At 37.0% G+C, this 19,671-nt stretch overlaps 1 protein-coding gene across 1 annotated transcript in view; it reads left to right on the forward strand.

Annotated features, from left to right (window-relative positions):
• LOC122813421 (neurogenic locus notch homolog protein 2-like) overlaps nucleotides 1-19,671 on the forward strand; it is a 1,182,542-nt gene that overhangs the window by 791,865 nt on the left and 371,006 nt on the right. The window contains exon 13 of the mRNA XM_044085736.1: nucleotides 344-536. Within this exon, the coding sequence (XP_043941671.1) occupies nucleotides 344-536 (193 nt within the window). The remainder of the gene's footprint in view (nucleotides 1-343; nucleotides 537-19,671) is intronic.

Raw genomic sequence — 19,671 nt, forward strand, 5'->3', positions numbered from 1 at the left:
GATTGTCCTGTGCTTATTTCAGGCAGGTACAGCTGTTTCTGTGCAGATATTTATATGGTTATATAGGGATTATGTGAACAGTTCTGCATAGGTAGCAGTGTTCTCAACCTTTTTCTGTTTTACAGCAGTATGCAGTGGTAACAAATGTTAGTATGTTTATCGTTATTGTGCCACACTGATAATGTGTTTATGTATTTTTCCTGTTAATACTAGTATCCTGTTCTGTCTTCCCTTCCCGCGCTATTAGAACAAAGTGTCTGTGTAATGTACATTCATTCATATGCTTTTCTTACTTGTTTTCTCAGATGCTTTATGCCACTTTTCATTTTTTTTTTTTACTCAGGTCCCAAATGTGATGTAGACTTTGATGAGTGCTCCTCGAATCCTTGTCGGAATGGTGGCACATGTATCAATGATATAAATAAGTTTGTGTGTCGTTGCCCAGAAGGTTACCATGACCCAGTCTGCCACTCAGAGGTGGATGAATGTGAGAGCAGCCCATGTATCCATGGGACGTGCATGGATGACGTAAACGGGTATGTGAAGTCTGTCTTTCAGTGTATGTATGCTTCTAGTCATCTCTTTTTTTTGTTTCTTTTTTAAGAAGAATTAGTTTATTAATCCACAGGCTAATTTTATTGATGCTGTATGTTTTACTGTAAATCATTTAATTTCAGGGCAAGATGCTGTGTAACTGATGATGTTCAGTTAAACAGTAGTAATGGTTTATTTGTAGAGCAGTTTGTGTCCAGGGTTGCAGCATTGTACATTCTAGTTGACACAGTTTCATATTCGCTGCAGTAGACATGCAGATTAGTTTTCTGAGTTGCAATACAGTTTCATGTCTGCTGCATTAAATTTTAGTGTTGCAGGCTACATACTCTATAGTAGTATGTAGTAAAGAGCGATTATATAGGAAAACTGTAAATTTGATTATATGGTTATGTTACAAAGTTTATCTTATAGACACTATGAGCTTACATACTCCACTAACTGAAGCATTTACTAGGCAAAAAAAAACTTAGTGCCATCTAACTTACCCATGTCCAGGTCTCAGGAAAAGGAAGCAAAATATTTGCTAACATGTTACAGTGTCAAGTTGAGGGTGACATTAAAACACAAACTGGCCATTTTCACAGTCCTTATTTTCTTTTCTTTTTAATTTATTTATTTTCATTTGTTAACCAGGCTAGAATGCTGACCTAGAAGGACCATTTTCGGTTTCAACCTGGAAAGTTCAAAAGGAAAAAGCAATATGTTATGTACAAATTAGATATGAAAACAAATTTAGCAGTAAATTAATGACAATTTGTAGTATAAAACTTGATTGAGTAAATCAGGCACAATACTGTGCACATAAGAGAGTTGCTAAGCATGGTTACACTTGGTTAATGTACCTTAAAAATGAATGACAAAGCAATGAAGATAGAATACGGTAACTTTAAAATCTAGCTAACTAGGAAGTTAAAATCATTGCCAGTCTTCACTTTAACAGTATACCATAAAGGTAACTGATCGTGAATCTTTGAACTTATGTGCAGTTTCATCTTAAAAATCAGCAAGTGGTCTACTTTAGCACATACCTGAGGGCATAATATAGAGGACCTCAACTGATTGGTCCAACAGTTGGCTTCTTCTCCATTGTTTTACAGAAATATGGATGAACCCCTGATGAAGGATATTTGTGCACCAATTCAGTTGAATTTTTAAATATAAATGCACAGGATTGTAAGTATATTCACCCCTCCCCAGAAATAAGATACTTGAGATCTAGGATAGCAAGTCCTGTAACATCAGCTAGAAGAGTGTGAGTAGAGGAAGTCCACATTTGTGGTACCTTGAAGTATTCCCCTAACTCCAAGATAAAGTGATCTTGGAATCTTAGTATAGGCAGGGGTGTGAGAAGTTCCACCCTGCACAGTGGAAAGTGCAGCTGGGCAGATCTGGAGGCCACAGCCCCCCAAGTTAAGGAACATAAAGTGTAAAGCCCCCTGCAAAAAGACTGGTATCATGCAAGTTTCAGTTTTGCTTACAAATTAGAAAACCTTTCTTTCTTCCATATTTTGCTTTTCATAATAAATCTGTGGTGTTCTCATACCACACCTTACCCTGTCTAGTGTCTTTTTTTTTTTCAATCTCTGATTCTGTAGTACTGCTGTAAGAGTTACTGTAACGAGGAGCAATGGAGAAATCATTTATATATAGTTCTGTTTTTATGCTAAAGATTCACAAATCACATGCTTCCCAGAAGCAGACCTGCACAAAAATAAAATAAGCCTAAAAATTCCCTACCTTAATGGATCTTCTTTTCCTGTTATTCTTGGCAGATTTAGTAAGCAGAGAATGTCTTCTAAATATTTTCCATTCAGAAAGCTGTTTGCTTATTAAGAAGTGGACATCTGAATGCATGACAACAAAAAGTTAAAAATCAAAAGCCTGATCTCTCACATATGCGGATAAAAATGAAACAGTCCAAGTGTACACAGCAGGTCTACACCAAAATAAAGTTCTTCTCTTAGTTCTATCGCCTCTGCCCTCAAGGGTAATAGTTGGCCATTCGCCTCCATTCCTGCCTCTGTCCATTCTGGTTTGCATTGCGATTGCAAATCCTCTCTGAGCGTCTCACAGGGCCTTGGCCTAAAGGGATATCCTAGTTCCCTTGTTCATGCAGGTCAGTACTGTTGTCAACGGCCCCACCTCTCTGTTCATCATAATTGTAGCTCCTCCCTTGATTGGCATTCGCCGGTAAGGGATAGGCACGCCCCTGACTGTACTGTAGCCTATCCCTTTCGATCTTTTTACTCTTCTGCGTTTTAACTTCGTTCGAAATCCGGTCTGCTTTAACCAAAATCTGGTTAAATTTGTCCCCACAATGCGAAAATAAAACATCCTTCTTGATCCGTTTCTCCAGATCAAGAATATCTTTCATTAAAACATCCATATCCTTGATGTTGTGCAATAGAGCAGGTATGCCCAAACCCTCGGGGTGGGCTGTGGAAAGATATCCTGGAGTTAAAATTAAGTTACTAGCACACCTTTGCCCAGGGCTAAATGATTATTGTAGTATAAGTTGTGTTTTAAAGCTTAGGTCTTATTTGGTTTAAATTTAACTGTGAATTTAAAAAAAAAGGGGGGGGGGGTTCATTGAAGGATTGCATTGTGTTTAATTTTTTAAATGATGTCTTTTTAAGTAACAATTGATTAATTGTTCAGGTGGTGTGTTAAATCACCTTTCTGTATGCTTGAGTAGATTCTGATGAAGTCTTTAGCTATAAGCTGACGAAAGCGCTTAATCTACTGGTGAATGAAAGGAAGAACTTTATTTTGGTGTGGACCTGTTGTGTACACTTGGACTCTCTCACATATGCACTTGTGGACACACACACACACACACACACACACACACACACACACACACACACACACACACCGTATTTCTGCAGGGGAGCAAGCATCTGGCTCCTGCCACCAGCATCCCTGATGCTTAATTATGCTGATTCCATGAAGAAAATGCATGTGTTTTTCTCAGGCTTGCATGACCTTATCAGTGGTGAGTTCATAGGTAAGTACTAGACTAGCTGTCGTTGTGGGCCATTTTAAGCCTAGTCAATTTCCCTTACAAAGATGACAATCAAATCCTATACCTTGCAACTTTGAGGTCAACACCTTAACCATTATGCCAACCACCAACCCTTGACATTCCTATTTTTGACATTCAACTTAGAGTTTGTTCTTTTGGAAGGTTGACATTCAGATAAGGGATATTTGCTTCCAGTGGGCTTATATGGTCAACAAATAGGTGAAATAAAATACAATTAATATTATAAATGAGTACAGCTGCACATCGAAAATTATTAATTAAATATGCATTTTATCATTTTTTTACTTTTGTTTACTTTTCTCACTGTTTCATCTTACACAGTACTCCGCATTTTTTGTGACCGGTGTGTCTGTCTCTGAAATCACGTCTTCAGGCTGCAAAGTTTGATGATGATGTGATTTCCACAATGTGTGGAGCATATATGCATGCAGGAAAACAGTATTTTTAAATAAATGATTTTATTTCATCTGCAGAAAAAATAGCAAAAAGGAAAATGTAACAAATAATGCATGCAGTATAACATTCTGTACAGCTGTTAGCTGCAATTAACCACTTACAAAGGACAAAAAAAAATTTCCCCATGGTGTCCGCATCCAAATATTAGGTTAACAATATACCTAATATACAAAATAAAGAAGAAATTACATATCCCATCCATAAAAGGAAAAGAGTATTTTATATTAATATTTTTTTAATTATAGTGAATTTTCTGTTCATTTTGTAGCATTAGGTCGCTGGACAGCAGATCATTTGTGACTTCCCAGTTCTTGGATAGATACAAAAGTAGGCTCAAACCTAATCTTTAACTGCCATTGTGTTTATAAGAAAGTACTTACATTGACTTTTTCTGTTACCATGGAGTCTTTAAAAGTGATCATTGCACGTAATGTTTAAAATAAGCACAGCACTTCACGTGATCTTAGCATATGCGTGTTTAAAGTAAGTGGCAAAATATATACCACTTACAGTCTAGAAATAATGGCTACAGGACATAAAATGATCTAAATGAAACATCGCCTCTCGCAAGTTCAGGATGCAAAATAGCATAAATGAAAACCGTAAAGCTCACCACAGGTGGTTCCAGTTGAAATTGTGAGGACCACAGTTGCTATCCTCAGAAGTGTAAGTTTAAACTTTCAAAACAGGTATACATATATTAGGTCTGAAATTGTGGTACCTCAGAGTGTACACTTTGCTCCCAGATATAGTGTTTTACATGTAAGTATCAGGGGTGTGGGAGGTGAACCCCTAAACAGCAGGCGGCTTTAGTGTCATTACAGCAAGTGTTGATATAATTATGTGGCATTTACACTTTTTCATAATTATAAGACATGCACTTAAAAATTCTAGCCTTTTCCGAAAGGAGCACCCCCACTACAACAGCACCATCTTACAGTATTGTCATGCACTGAATCATCATGATTACTAAATCATTATTGCCTCTGAAACCCCTGATGTTGGTGCTCTGCCTCCACTCTCCCAGTCTCCCTGTGCCTCCAAGATCACACCAACTCGGAAGAAAAGGGAAAAGTTAAAAAAAGAAAGAGAAAAAAAAAAAGAAACGGAAACTCTCATTTCCCCTCTTCACTGAGTCCTTTGTCATTAGAAACTCTGTTGTACAGCACATGATAAACCAGAGTGTAGTATACCAAGACATGAACAGCTTGTATACAGTGATTAAGTATAAATGTCATTTAATGACCCTTGCCCCCTTGAAAGCATAGTGTCAGTACATTTTGACTGGTAGATACCCTGGGGATAGCTGTGTTTAATGTATTGCTTAATGATTCATCTTGCTGCTGGACTTCTAAATAAAACTGACTGTAATGGGTAATTTTGGTGTCTTATAATGCCCCTGGCCCGGAAATTATTTATTTTATTTTATTTTACCGTATTTATTGTATTTTTTTTTTTTTATATTTTATTGATGGTGATTGTCCTGCTGGACAGAATCCACATGGAGAAAAGATTTTTATTGTAATATCCAGTATTTTGTTTAGCAGAGATCATTTTTTTTGCCTCCTTTGCCTGCAGACCATCAGACTGTGTGCCTCTCTGCTTGTTTCTTGTCAGTTGCCAAATTTGTTCCCTGTACACCAGGGCAAAAGTCAACTGATAAAGGCTGTTATTTAGGCAGTCTTCAGAGGAGGTTTTGGCTTTTATTATACTTTTCTACACTAACCCAGTTCCACATGCCCAGTAAAATGCCCATTGTTCAGCATGCATTGAGCATCAGCAAGAGAGTGATGCCTGCTTCCATGAGTGACCTAACCCTTCAGTACAGCTCTGCATCCCCCTAATGCCAGTGCTCCTGTGAGGTGTCTGGTCTTCACTGGGGATTCAACCATGGGAGTGTTTGCACAGGTCATTTCTTATCACATCTTGTTCCTGAGGAGAGGAGAGCTGCCAAAGCCACTCCACTCCTGTCCTCCCCCACAACAGCTCAATCAAGAATTCTAGCCATTGTTTGAGTTTGGGTTACCTGAGTTATAGTCAGGGTTTTATCATTGTATGCTTGTGGCGCTGATGTTTTATGGTAGAGATCCAAGAAGTAAAAGAAAAATAAAACTAATAATTACTTTTTTTGCTTTATAAGCTTGTATTCAAGTGATAAGATAGCAGTTTATTTTGCATTACAATTTAGTTTTTAACAAGCCTGTTAAGCACTGATTAACATGTTTTAATATGTTTGAATCTCTATATGTTTGATAACAAAATGTTGGAGATTATCAACAAATATTCTTGCGGTCTATTTCAGAAGATTAAACAGCCATATTGTCGAAACCAGTGTGGTCGAGACCATATGGTCGACAATTCAGTCTGTCAACAAAAAACTCAAACCCAAACAACACCTGCACACAACAGAAACAATGCTTTTGCAGAGGAGCAAGCCCCCCCCACACCCCCTGCTAATTATATATACATCAACTCCGAGATTGTGGTATATACACCAACTCCAAGATTGCACTACAATGGGGAAAAGGGCAAATTTCCTAATCCCTACTTGTACCAAGATCTCAGCCAAAACAGTGTGATGGACTGCATTGTCGACCATATGGGTTTCAACAATTTGGCCATTTGATCCTTTGAAATAGACCCATATTCTTTCAATTGACAGATTCCAACTAAGCAGAAACACATTTAGCCGAAGACTGCATCATGATGTTGAGAATTGTGATCGTTTTAAGAATTCAAACAAGAAAACTTTACTGATATGAACCACAAATCTTGAAACTTTAATGGAATACCTCCTACTGCTTTTTAGCCTTATTCCTGGAGACATCTGCCTCTTCTTTCACTAGAGAACTGTCTGTTAAAAGATAACTCTGGTTATCTTCTTCCCCAAAGGAAGAAACGGAACCACACAGAAAGTAAAGGAAGGCTGACTTAGAAAAAGTAGTTTTGGCAGAAGCCATTATTGCCAGTTAAGGAGAGACAGATGATGGTTTTTAAGGCCTGGTGGTGCAGTATATACTTCTGAGGTACATACATTTGGCCATTTATTATAAAATGCCTGCTGTCATTGCACTTGGAGATACCCTGGGGATAGCTGTGTTTAATGCAGTTAAGTTATGAGCCACTGCCTTCTGCAGGTGATGGTTAATAGGTTTATATCCCCCACCTTGAACCATTAGAGGCTTGACTAGGTTAGTCAGTTGGACTTTGTTGTGATGAACTAGTAGGATTGTATGTTAGAAGAGTAGATTTCATAGAACAGTGGTAGTAAATAAATTATTCCAAAGAAAGAAAATCACCAGTAGAAAAACAGAGAGCTGTACCTCTGCAGTGTTCGTTTCTGCTTCATCACTGAATAAGAGACCCAACAAGAAGTATGTGACCAAGAGAAGCACATTAAATGGTTACTCCTTTTGTACTAAGGCATGGAGTGACCCTTTTTATCAGTAGAAGTCTTGGAGTAAAGATGACAAAAATGCTTGCCGGTTTGGCACTGAGGCAGTTACATAAATATAATTTGACAAATCAGAATATGTTTTACAAATGTTTGTCAAGGGGTTTCAGTTTCAGAAATTACCAGTCTGATGGTATGAGAACAGGGAACTTGCCTTCACTGCCTGTGACACAACCTTAGATACCATTCTAGATTATGGAGGACCTGTCAGGGAGGAAAGCAGCGTAGAATGACCATCAGCCAGCTTGCTAGGTTCTGGAACATTTGCCACTTGGTCACATTCTTTTGGAGGCTTGGGAGTGTCATCAGTAAGGAGGCTTTATTACTTGGTCACAGACAGATGTAATTATGGCATATGCATTTCAGGGCATGGTCATGTATACTTTCATGATACAAGTGTCAGGTACAGTTTTCTAGTACATGGCATTTTGCTTGTATAATAGTAGCAAGGATTATAGGGTAGAATAAAAAAAAACATTTATAGCTCCCAGGTATCCAACAAAACCTTAGGATCTGTGCATGGAAATGTTTGTATGGTTGTCTAAATACTCCCAAGTAGACGTCAGAAATTTTTTCCACAAGTAAACAGCAATTGCTGAATATGTGATTGGAAAGAGAGGATACCTGAGAGCATGTTTTTGAGGAATGTAAGAAGCTGGTTTTAGAAATTCCATGCAGCATATTTTGTCAGAAATGTTGAAGGAACAAATTAGTTTAACCAGGGAAATGATTCTTTTGAGCTGGAATATAGCAACTGAATTCTTAGACACAGTAAGACACTACTACATTTTATGTTGTTGGCTGCCAAAAAAAACAATATCTAGAAAACAGAAATCAAAAACAAAACCAGCTGTAACAGAATTGTTGAATGTGGTAAAGGATAAATGAACTGTATAGAAATAAAGGTAAGCTGTGCACAGCACCTACAGAATAATGTTTAGGAGGAGTGATGTTTCTGGAAATCTGTGTAATGTTAAATTCAATATTTAAGCCAAAAGTCATTTCTATACAATGTGTGCAGATGAATACATTGTTGTAATAGTTTTTGTTTTGTATAATTGAATTTCTTCTCAACCAACTGAAAAAACTGTAGAACCACACAAGCACAGCACGACACAGCAACTGCAGGGTACAATCTTTATTCACAAAGGTTTAGCGCTTTCTTCCCACTTATAGGGACTTCCTCAGAACAATGAATAATAACCCAGAACAATGAATAATAACACACCCAGCCTTTATATATCAAACCATATCCTTAATTAATAAATTAATCATCAATGAACATTTAAAGTAATATACATGAATTTAAAACACATATATATGTATACATAACTTTAACTTAAAATATTATTCAATTTTAAAACATGTGATTGCAGTAGTTTCACTTATGCCTAGGTACTCATTTGCGTTTAAATGCAACTGCCATTTAAGTTCACATATATCTAGGCGAATATCTAATATTCTTCCCTGAGAATCTTTGACCACCTGTTGAATAACCAAAAATTTGAATTTGTGGTCCTTATGTGTATTAATATGTCTACTTAAAGCATTAATTAACCTGCCTTGTCTGATATCCAACAAGTGTTCAGCTATTCTGTTTTTAAACTGCCTACACATTTTCCCTATATAGAAAATAGGACATAACTGGCACTTAGCCACATGTACTACAATTTGGCTCCAACAATTAGTGTCCATCGATAAATATAGATGTATTATTTAACCTAACTGTTACCAAAGTATATGGGCAAAAAGTGCACATATTGCACTTAAAATTCCCCTTGTTTCCATGTTGGCGCCTATTATTGACATGGGCAGTAGTCTCCAATATATTCTTAAATGATCGGTCCTTTTTATAGACCACCTTAGGTATTACACCCATCCTTTGTCCAGTATTGTTGTCACATTTCAAAATCTCCCAGTTATTTTGAACAATTTCAACAACATCAGGGGTATCCAGGTTGAATGTAGTAATAAAACTAATCAAATAGTTATTCAGATTACATCTTTCCTTATTCTGCATACTAACTTTCAACCCCTCACCACCTGCTAATAAGGGTTTATAAAATCCAATCCTACTTTAGTGTACAATTTCCTCTTGTATTTTAACAAATTTAAAGGATACCCTCTCTTATGAAACAACTGTTTAATAAAGGACAATAAATTTCTTGTACATGGTGACCATCCTGGCAGCCCATACCATCTGCCCTTTGACAATTGATTTTTTTATGATGGACAGGGTGCCAGCTACTAAATTCCAAATAGGAATTAGAAAAAGTGAGCTTCCTATAAATAGCTGACTTCAATATTCTGTCAACTTTATTATAGGTCAAGTCCACGTCAAGATATATGTAATATGTGTTTCACTATAATTATATGTGAATTTTAAAAATACTTCTGTCTTATTCACATATTCAAGAAAAAGCTTAAGCTCTGCTTTGGTACCCTTCCAAATAACAAACAAATCATCCACAAAATGAGTATAATATTGAATTTTACTGGAAAAAGGCCCATCCATTATATATTACTGTTCCCAGAAGGACATAAAATAGTTAGAAAAATCGGGGCACATGCCACCCCAATTGCGACTCCTGTTAACTGTCTATAATGTTGTCCTTCAAAATATATATAATTATTTTTTAATGTAACCTCCATTAGAGTGACAAACTTGTTTGTATCATCCTGATCATAGACACCAGTTTTAATTAACTGGGTTTCTAAACAGTCACGCCCTTTTTGATGAGGAATCACAGAAAATAAATTGCAAACATCAGTGGTCACCATGATAATATCTTCATTGATTTTTAATTTGTCCAACCTTTCTAAAAATTGCCATAAATCCTTTGTAATATATGGAAATGCAGTCAACCCCTTCTGAAGATGAAAATCCAGAAATCTACTAATAAAGTGGGTTTTTGATCTTTTTCCATCCACAATGGGTCTAAATTTAAGGTTATTGAGCCTTTTATGGATTTTAGGTATACCAAATATGTTGGATATCATTGGATATTGGTTAATCATATAACTATATTCATCCTCCCTAATTTGCCCTTGGTACAACATATCTTCCAAACCTAGATCTATTTTTTATATGAAATGTGTATTTCATTAAGGGAGACTTCCTCATATGTTCCATCGGTTAATATGACATTCATACCATTTAAGTAGTCACTCCTATCCATAATGACCACTCCGTTCCCCTTATCGGGATTCATTATATGGATATTCACATCACCAGCTAAATCCTTTAATAACATTTCTTCTTCATGGGTAAGATTATTAACATATTTTTTTATAATTATTTTGTTTAAATGCATGCCTAATCTCCTTCTCACAAACTTTTTCATATATTTTTACCAGGTTATTCATTGGGGGATTAAATGCACTTGTTTTTTAAGCCTTTTTTCCTGTGCGTCAATCAAAGGTTCACCATCATTAAACCAATCCTCAAATTGAGTTTTCAAGTGAAACACTTTAACTCTATTAGTGTTTCGGCTAACCTCCCCCCTTTGTGGTACATAAGTAAAGCCTTTAGCCAGAAGATTAGCATGTTTTACACTTATATATTTTGTGGAATAATTGTAAACCTTAAAGTCTTCGGCCTCATTCATTACTACATGTGGTTCAAACGTTATCACTATTTCATTAAAATTATCATAAATACCATTGATATCATCAAAAAGTAAACAAGAATTATTCATTACTTCTTGCATATTTAAATTGTCATTCACATGTGCATTAAAAACACTTGAAAAATCTAAACCAACAGTTTGATCCATTTTCTCAATAATTCAGCATTATTATTATTATTATTATTATTATTATTATTATTATTATTATTATTATTATTATTAGCAACATTCATGCCACCATAGCAACCATGAACTTGTCCTGCAGCATAATTATCCATTATGCCATTATTGTTACTAACAGGGCATACTAATGTTATGCCTTCATGTATATTAAAGCAAGAAATGGCATCAAAGTTAGCACTCGCATTATAATTACTTTCCAAGTTAAAATCCCTGTTAGGATTCCTATGAGTCTCTCTACATTCACAAAGTATTTCAATATTGGCACTAGAATTGAAACTATTGTCATCAATAACTTGTGTTCTAATAACATTAGTGTCCATAAATGACAAAAAGCTACAAATATTGCTGTTAACACCTTCCAAATCAAATAAAGATTCACTACCAGTACTATTAGCAGCCATATTATCTCTGCTGGTATTAAAAAACATACATTGCTGATGACATTGCATTTGTTAATGGACAAACACCATTATCCACTTTGCAACTAAAAGAGTTGTTATTGATAACGTATGCATTTACTCCATTCAAATCATATAATGGAATGGAAATAATATTATTACTGTTATTACTGTCAGTGCCTTCCATATAAAAAAAAGTTCACTGCTATGATACTATTAGCCGTCATATTACCTTCATCGATGTTCAAAACCGGCATTACTGATGAAATTATGCTTATGGGTGAACAGGCAGTACTACTAAATGAATTATTATTCATACCATTTACATGTTCCTCATTTGATCCTTCTAAAGATGCGGAAAAAATGTCATTGACCGCCCCAAAAGGAGAACTAGACAATAATGCAGTCTCAGCACTAATTTTACAGTCACTAAAAGTTTGTGTTTGTTCATGAATATTATTAACAGCCAAATTGCTGATGTTGTATTTAATAGGGACAAAGCCATGTCTATTAGTTGTTCCATCGCTGACTCCTACTTCTGTTTTTCGGTCTGGCCCCCTGGACAACAAAATGTCTGTAGCTGTTCCCGGAAAAATGGGGCTGCTGTTCCCTGCTTTTCAGCCTTTCAGAATGTCTCACTCCTTCATCATTCTGATTATGGAACTGCTGAAAGTTACGCTGGTACTTCTTATCAGTTCTTGCTTCTGACATCATTTCCTCTTCACCCTGTGCTTCGCCATTGGTTCTTTCACTACTATTGGCCCAGGAACCTGCTGAGAGGGGGTACACCTTGTCTTTGGCGTATTCATTAATATCTCTTTTGAGTTTATTCATCTTCCTGACAAATATAGTGGCACAAACGTTATCAACCGTTATAAAGACATTGGAATAGTTGATTTTGTAGTGTTCAAACGCCAGATCTGCCTGAATCAACCTATTGTTCGCATCCAATTTTTTGGAGAGTTTTTCCATAGTTTGTATATTGTATTTCACCATTATTTTTAACAATTCAATGCCTGTATGATCAAATAAATTGTGTAGTTTTTTAAGTAAATCATGGTTACCTTCCACTCCATTAGGATATTTCCATAAGTGTAACCCCCGTGGTATCTGCCCCAGTTCAATGTTTCTTTAAAGGTATGCTGTCTCCATCTGAAGTTTTTTAAAAACTAACAAGTCTTTCTCAAACATTTTTAACTTTTCAACCAGGGTCAAAGCTTCATGCTGAATTGTGCCACTATTCCTTCTTTCAAGCCGAAAATCAAAATTATTATTCTTCCAAGTTAATGGTTCATTGTTAGAGCTGATACTGCCTCTATTAGTCAAATTCCCAACCTGACTCAAATGAGGATCACCCCCAGGCTGACCAGCCTGTATAGGTTGGGATGTTTGTGTTGGCTGGGTCAAAGGGGTAACCAAGACTTCCAAAAATGTTTGCTAAAGCAGTAGTCCTATTCATCAAACCTTTTATTTGAGTGGAATGAATGGCCATCTGCTGATTTATCTGCTGCAATAGCTCCATAAGCTCAGTATTAGTAACTGACCCTTCCATAGCTGTGCCCCACCAGCTGGAACGAACTTCTCAACCAAATGAAAAAATTGTAGAACCACACAAGCACAGCATGACATCTGGAAAGAGGAAGGAGGACAAGGAGACCTGATGGTGGAATGAGGAAGTACAGGAGAGTATACAGAGAAAGAGGATGGCAAAGAAGAAGTGGGATTGTCAGAGAGATGAAGAAAGTAGACAGTAGTATAAGGAGATGAGGCACATGGCAAAGAGAAAGGTGGCAAAGGCTATGGATAAGGCGTATGAAGAGTTGTATGAAAGGTTCGACACTAAGGAGGGAGAAAAGGACCTGTACCAATTGGCTAGACAGAGGGACCGAGCTAGTAAAGATGTGCAGCAGGTAGGGGTGATAAAGAATAATGAGGGAAATGTACTCACAAGTGAGGAGTGTGTGTTGAGCAGATGGAAAGAGTACTTTGAGGGGCTGATGAATGAAGAGAATGAGAGGGAGAGAAGGTTGGATGATGTGCGGATAGTGAATCATGAAGTGCAGTGGATTAGCAAGGAGGAAGTGAAAGGATAGCTGTGAAGAGGTTGAAGACTGGAAAGGCTGTTGGTTCAGATGACACACCTGTGGAAGCATGGAGGTGTTTAGGTGAAGTGGCAGTGGAGTTTTTAACTAGATTCTTTAATGAAATCTTGGAAAGTGAGAGGATGCCTGAGGAATGGAGAAAGTGTTTTGGTACAGATTTTTAAGAATAGGGTGATGTGCAGAGCTGTAGTAACTACAGAGGGATTAAATTGATCAGTCACAGCATGAAGTTATGGGAAAGAGTAGTGGAAGCTAGGTTAAGAAGGGAGGTGATGATTAGTGATCAGCAGTATGGTTTCATGCCAGGAAAGAGCACTACAGATGCAGTGTTTGCTCTGAGAGTGTTGATGGAGGAGTACAGAGAAGGTCAGAAGGAGTTGCATTGTGTCTTTGTGGACTTAGAGAAAGCATATGACAGGGTGCCTAGAGAGGAGTTGTGGTATTGTATGAGGAAGTCGAGAGTGTCGGAGAAGTATGTAAGAGTGGTACAGGATATGTACGAGGGTAGTGTGACGGCAGTGAGGTCTGCGGTGGGAGTGATGGATGCGTTTAAGGTGGAGGTGGGATTACATCAAGGATCAGCTCTGAGCTCTTTCTTATTTGCAATGGTGATGGACAGGTTGACAGACGAGATCAGACAGGAGTCCCCATGGACTATGATGTTTGCAGATGACATTGTGATCTGTAGTGAGAGTAGGGAACAGGTGGAGGAGGCCCTGGAGAGGTGGAGATATGCTTTAGAGAGAAGAGGAATGAAGGTCAGCAGGATTAAGAGAGAATATATGTGTGTGAATGAGAGGGAGGATTGAGAAATGGTGAGGCTGCAAGGAGTAGAGGTGGTAAAGGCGGATGAGTTTAAATACTTGGGATCACCAGTTCAGAGTAATGCTGAGTGTGGAAGAGAGGTGAAGTAGAGAGTACAGGCAGGATGGAGTGGGTGGAGAAGAGTGTCAGGAATGATTTGTGACAGACTAGTACCAGTAAGAGTGAAAGGGAAGGTATACAAGAGGGTAGTGAGACCAGCTATGTTATATGGGTTGGAGACAGTGGCACTGAAAAAAGGCAGGAGTCAGAGCTGGACATGGCACTAGGTGTGACAAAAGTGGACAGGGTTAGGAATAAGTATGTTAGAGGGTCAGCCCAGGTTGGAAGGTTTGGAGACAAAGCTAGAGAGGCAAGATTACGTTGGTTTGGGCATGTGCTGAGGAGGGATGCAGATTATGTTGGGAAAAAGATGCTAAGGATGAAGCTGCCAGGAAACAGGAAAAGAGGAAGGCCTAAGATAAGGTTTATGGATGTGGTGAGAGAGGACATGCAGGTGGTTGATGTGACATAGCAAGATGCAGAGGACAGGAAGAAATGGAAACAGATGATCCGCTGTGGCTACCCCTAATGGGAGCAGCTGAAAGAAGAAGAATAGCTCCATAAGCTCAGTATTAGTAACTGACCCTTCCATAGCTGTGCCCCACCAGCTGGAACGAACTTCTTATCAACCAACTGAAAAAACTGTAGAACCACACAGGCACGGCATGACACAGCAACTGCAGGGTACAGTCTTTATTCACGAAGGTTTAGCGCTTTCTTCCCAATTATAGGAACTTCTTCAGAACAATGAATAATAACCCACCTAGTCTATATATTTAAAACCATATCCTTAATTAATAATTAATTAACCATCAATCACCATTTAAAGTAGTATACATGAATTTAAAACACATATATATGTATACAATAAAATTACGCTAAAAAAACTTTAACCTAAAATATTATTCAATTTTAAAAACACGTGGTCGCAGTAGTTTCATTTATGCCTGGGTACTCAGTTGCATTTAAACACAACTGCCATTTAAGTTCACATATATCTAGGTGAATATCTAATATTCTTCCCAGAGAATCTTTGACCACCTGTCGAATAACCAAAAATTTGAATTTGTGGTCCTTATGTGTATTAATATGTCTACTTAAGGACCACAGATTCAAATTTTTGGTTATTCAACAGGTGGTCAAAGTTTCTCAGGGAAGAACAACCAAAGATTTGAATTTGTGGTCCTTATGTGTATTAATATATCTTCTTAAGGCATTAACTGCAATGTCTGATGTCCAACAAGTGTTCAGTTGTTCTGTTTTTAAACTGCCTACACGTTTTCCCTTTATAGAAAATAGGACATAACTGGCACTTAGCCACATATACTACATTTTGGCTACAACAATTAGTGTCCATCAATAAATATAGATGTATTATTTAACCTATACCGGTCAGCTGTTTCCAAAATATATGGGCAAAAAGTGCACATATTGCACTTAAAATTCCTCTTATTTCTGTGCTGGTGCCTATTATTGACAGGGGCAGCAGTCTCTAATATATTCTTGAATGATCGGTCCTTTTTATAGACCACCTTAGGTATTACACGCACCCTTTGTCCAATATTGTTGTCACATTTCAAAGTCTCCCAGTTATTTTGAACAATTTCAACATCAGGGGTATCCAAGTTAAATGTAGTAATAAAACTAATCGAATAGTTATTCAGATTACATCTTTCCTTATTCTGCATACTAACTTTCAACCCCTCACCACCTGCTAGTAATGGTTTATAAAATCCAATCCTATGTTTGTGTACAGTTTCCTCTTGTATTTTATTTAACAAATCTAAAGGATACCCTCTCTTATGAAACACAACTGAATACCCTGGCATAAATGAAACTACTGCGATCACGTGTTTTAAAATTGAATAATATTTTAGGTTGAAGTTTTTTTTAGTGCAATTTTATTGTATACATATATATGTGTTTTAAATTCATGTATCCTACTTTAAATGTTGATTGATGGTTAATTAATTTATTAATTAAGGATATGGTTTGATATATAAAGGCTGGGTGAGTTATTATTCATTTTTCTGAGGAAGTCCCTATAAGTGGGAAGAAAGTGATAAACCTTTGTGAATAAAGAGTATACCCTGCAGTTGTTATGTCATGCTGTGCTTTTGTGGTTTTACAGTTTTATAATTGAATATTTAGTCATGTCACTGTGTGTGTGTGCTGTTAATAAAGCTGTTAAAAGAAAGTTAGTACTGGCTCACAAAAAAATTTGGAACACATGTAATATTGTTGTAATTTATAAAAAATTGTATGAATGTCCAGAAATTGATTAGGTTGAGGAGTTCAGATCTGTCTAGGAGCTGAGCTGTATTCACTTAAAAAGTATATTTCTGGTAGTGTCTTGACAGCGGGATTAGTACATCCATGTTTTCTTGTCAGCCACCACACATTCTTAAAAATGTAATTTGGTCAAGCCCATTTTATCTCTTAATCATTTCTTACCCAAAAATCAAAATAAACTAGTACCTGTAGATTTTATGCTGGCATATTTTTTGATCATTATGAATAAATTAACTCCTCTTCCTGACCACACCTGGTTCCTGAAGGAGTGCTCCAGCTATTGAATCCCAGCCTGTAGTATGTGTTCTACATTGTATGCTTGGATCATTGCCTTCTGATATTGTATTGTTATTTCTAATCTGACTTTTTATAGAATTCCAGTGCATCTTCGTAAGAACCATTTGCCTTGAATTTCCAAATTTCAATTTAGTTGGATGAGAAGTTTCTGCGATCTGGCATGGGAAGATAGGGAAATGTTAGTAGCTTTAGGGTCTGTTTATGCAAACACCTGGTATTCAGAGTTTTGAGAATTGCAAGGGAACTATAGCACTGGGAATGTTTTTTGGAGGTAGGCCAGAGGAATAAGATCATAGAATTTAGGGGTCTCAGTCAATCATGGTACAGCAGCAAGGCAACAAAGAATTGGGTGTGGAAGCATGCATACATGCTGGGCATAAAGAACTACACAGCGTACATTGCATATTGCAGCCCAACCTTAGTGGGTGAAACCATTAAGTGCATAGAGTAAATTCTCTTCAGTATGTGTGTGTGATAGTAGTCAGGTGTCCAAGTCCCCATTCCCCCCTATCCCCCAGCCCCACCCACACCCAGACACAAACTGTCTTGGGGTCAGTAGTGGTTACACTTTTAAGGTATTTCCCACTAGAAAGGAGAAGCCAGGAGGACTAGTTAGGCAGGCTGATGGAGCCTAAAAAATATTCAGAGTATTCAGGCACCACTGTGGATATGTATCTGTTTGCTTTTGAACAGCCACTGGAAAGTATGGTATTACGTAATAAAAAAGTGAAGTACAGTACAGTTAGTCTTGCGATTCAAACTTGGTATTTTCTTTGACGATGTGCAGTTCATCAGTTTCAAAGCATTGCCAACTTTTTAGTCACTCAGCTTTAACCACTACTCTTGCTCTTAGCCAAAACTGTACTAAATCTTAGTTTTAAGAAACTGTATAACATCTTGATAACCTTTAGAATTTATATTTAGTGTGGGACAATTGTTACTTTTATTCCTTTTCTTATCTGCTTATTTAAATGGTCTTGATCAAGGTGGTCTACCTTGATACTGCCCATTTTCAGTGCAGCTCTAGGGAGAAAAGCTACACACACACAGACACACACACACACACACACACACACACACACACACACACACACACACACACACACACACACACACACTCACACACTGCATCTTGCGTCTTTGAGATGACCTTAAGCATTATGCGAAATTCATCTTAGATTATGTAAATATTACCATACAGTCTGTTAAATGCACAAGCTGTCAGTAGATATTTTGATGTAAGATGTTCTCAAAAGCTTGCATTCTCATGTACAGGACTAAACAAAAGGAGGATTAGCAAATGTTACTGAGAAGATGCGCATGCAGTCATAATAAGTGGGAATGAATGGTAATGCTGAAACTTTCAGATATAACAAAAGTTTCAGCATCTGAGATGAGAGTGTGTGCGAGCTTTTGTGGGTTAACATCAGCGTAAGGAATAGGAAAGGGAAATTATTTTGTTTTGTGTATGTGTTTGTGTGTGCATGCTCTTGCTGTGGTGTATGAAGTGTCTATCATTTTTAGTGATATTTTAGGGAAAGTGTTTTAGTAATGTGTAGTGTTGAGTTTAGATGCCATGTCTGGGTTAGAGTTGGGATCACACTTATGAATAAAGTGATGCAGGGGCCACCCTAAACCATGCATGCTACCCCCTAACCCTGCTCCTACCCAATCCTTTCCTTTAACATTACCACTATGCAGACGGTGTGTGTCTTCATGTTAGTGGATGAGTATTTTTTTTTCACTTCACCAATCACAAAAGGAGATTGTTTGTTTCCTTTATGTGATTGGTGTAGTTTTAGGAATTTTTTTTTTGAGTAAGGGTGTTTTCACTATGCCAGGATCTTTGTAATATTTATCATTGCTTCTGCAAGTTGACATTTAAAAATACACTAATATATAAGCCAACAAACAAAAAGGTTACATGGAAAAAAAAGTAGACAAAAACATCAGAAAAGACCCTGGCAAACTAAATTCTTCATTGAACAATACCTTAGACCGCCTTTGAAGGAAGCACATGTGAAGTAGGAAGTGGCCCCTTAAGGTCATACAAGTGTACCAGGCACCTGGTTCTGTATGCCCACTGAGTTTTTAATTTTTAAACTCTTTATTCAAGCTTTCAGGCCAATAAAGTCAAACCATACTAACTGAAATACAACATATTTTGCCCTTTTATGGACTTGTTAGTATAGTATAAGTAGATGGTTTGATTGTTTTTAGAAAACACTTAAGCTTTTTAAAAAAAAAAAATGTATGTCCATAACATTAGGATGACTGTAGAATTTCTCAAGTAACAAAATAATATGTAAAAAGGTTACACAACAAGCAGGCAAAAATGTATATACGTTTGTAAATATGTATAGATAGATTAATTACATTAGGGTTATGCGAATAA

Source organism: Protopterus annectens, chromosome 10.part0, assembly GCF_019279795.1.
Source record: "Protopterus annectens isolate FY-2018-M chromosome 10.part0, PAN1.0, whole genome shotgun sequence".
NCBI lineage: Eukaryota > Metazoa > Chordata > Ceratodontiformes > Protopteridae > Protopterus > Protopterus annectens.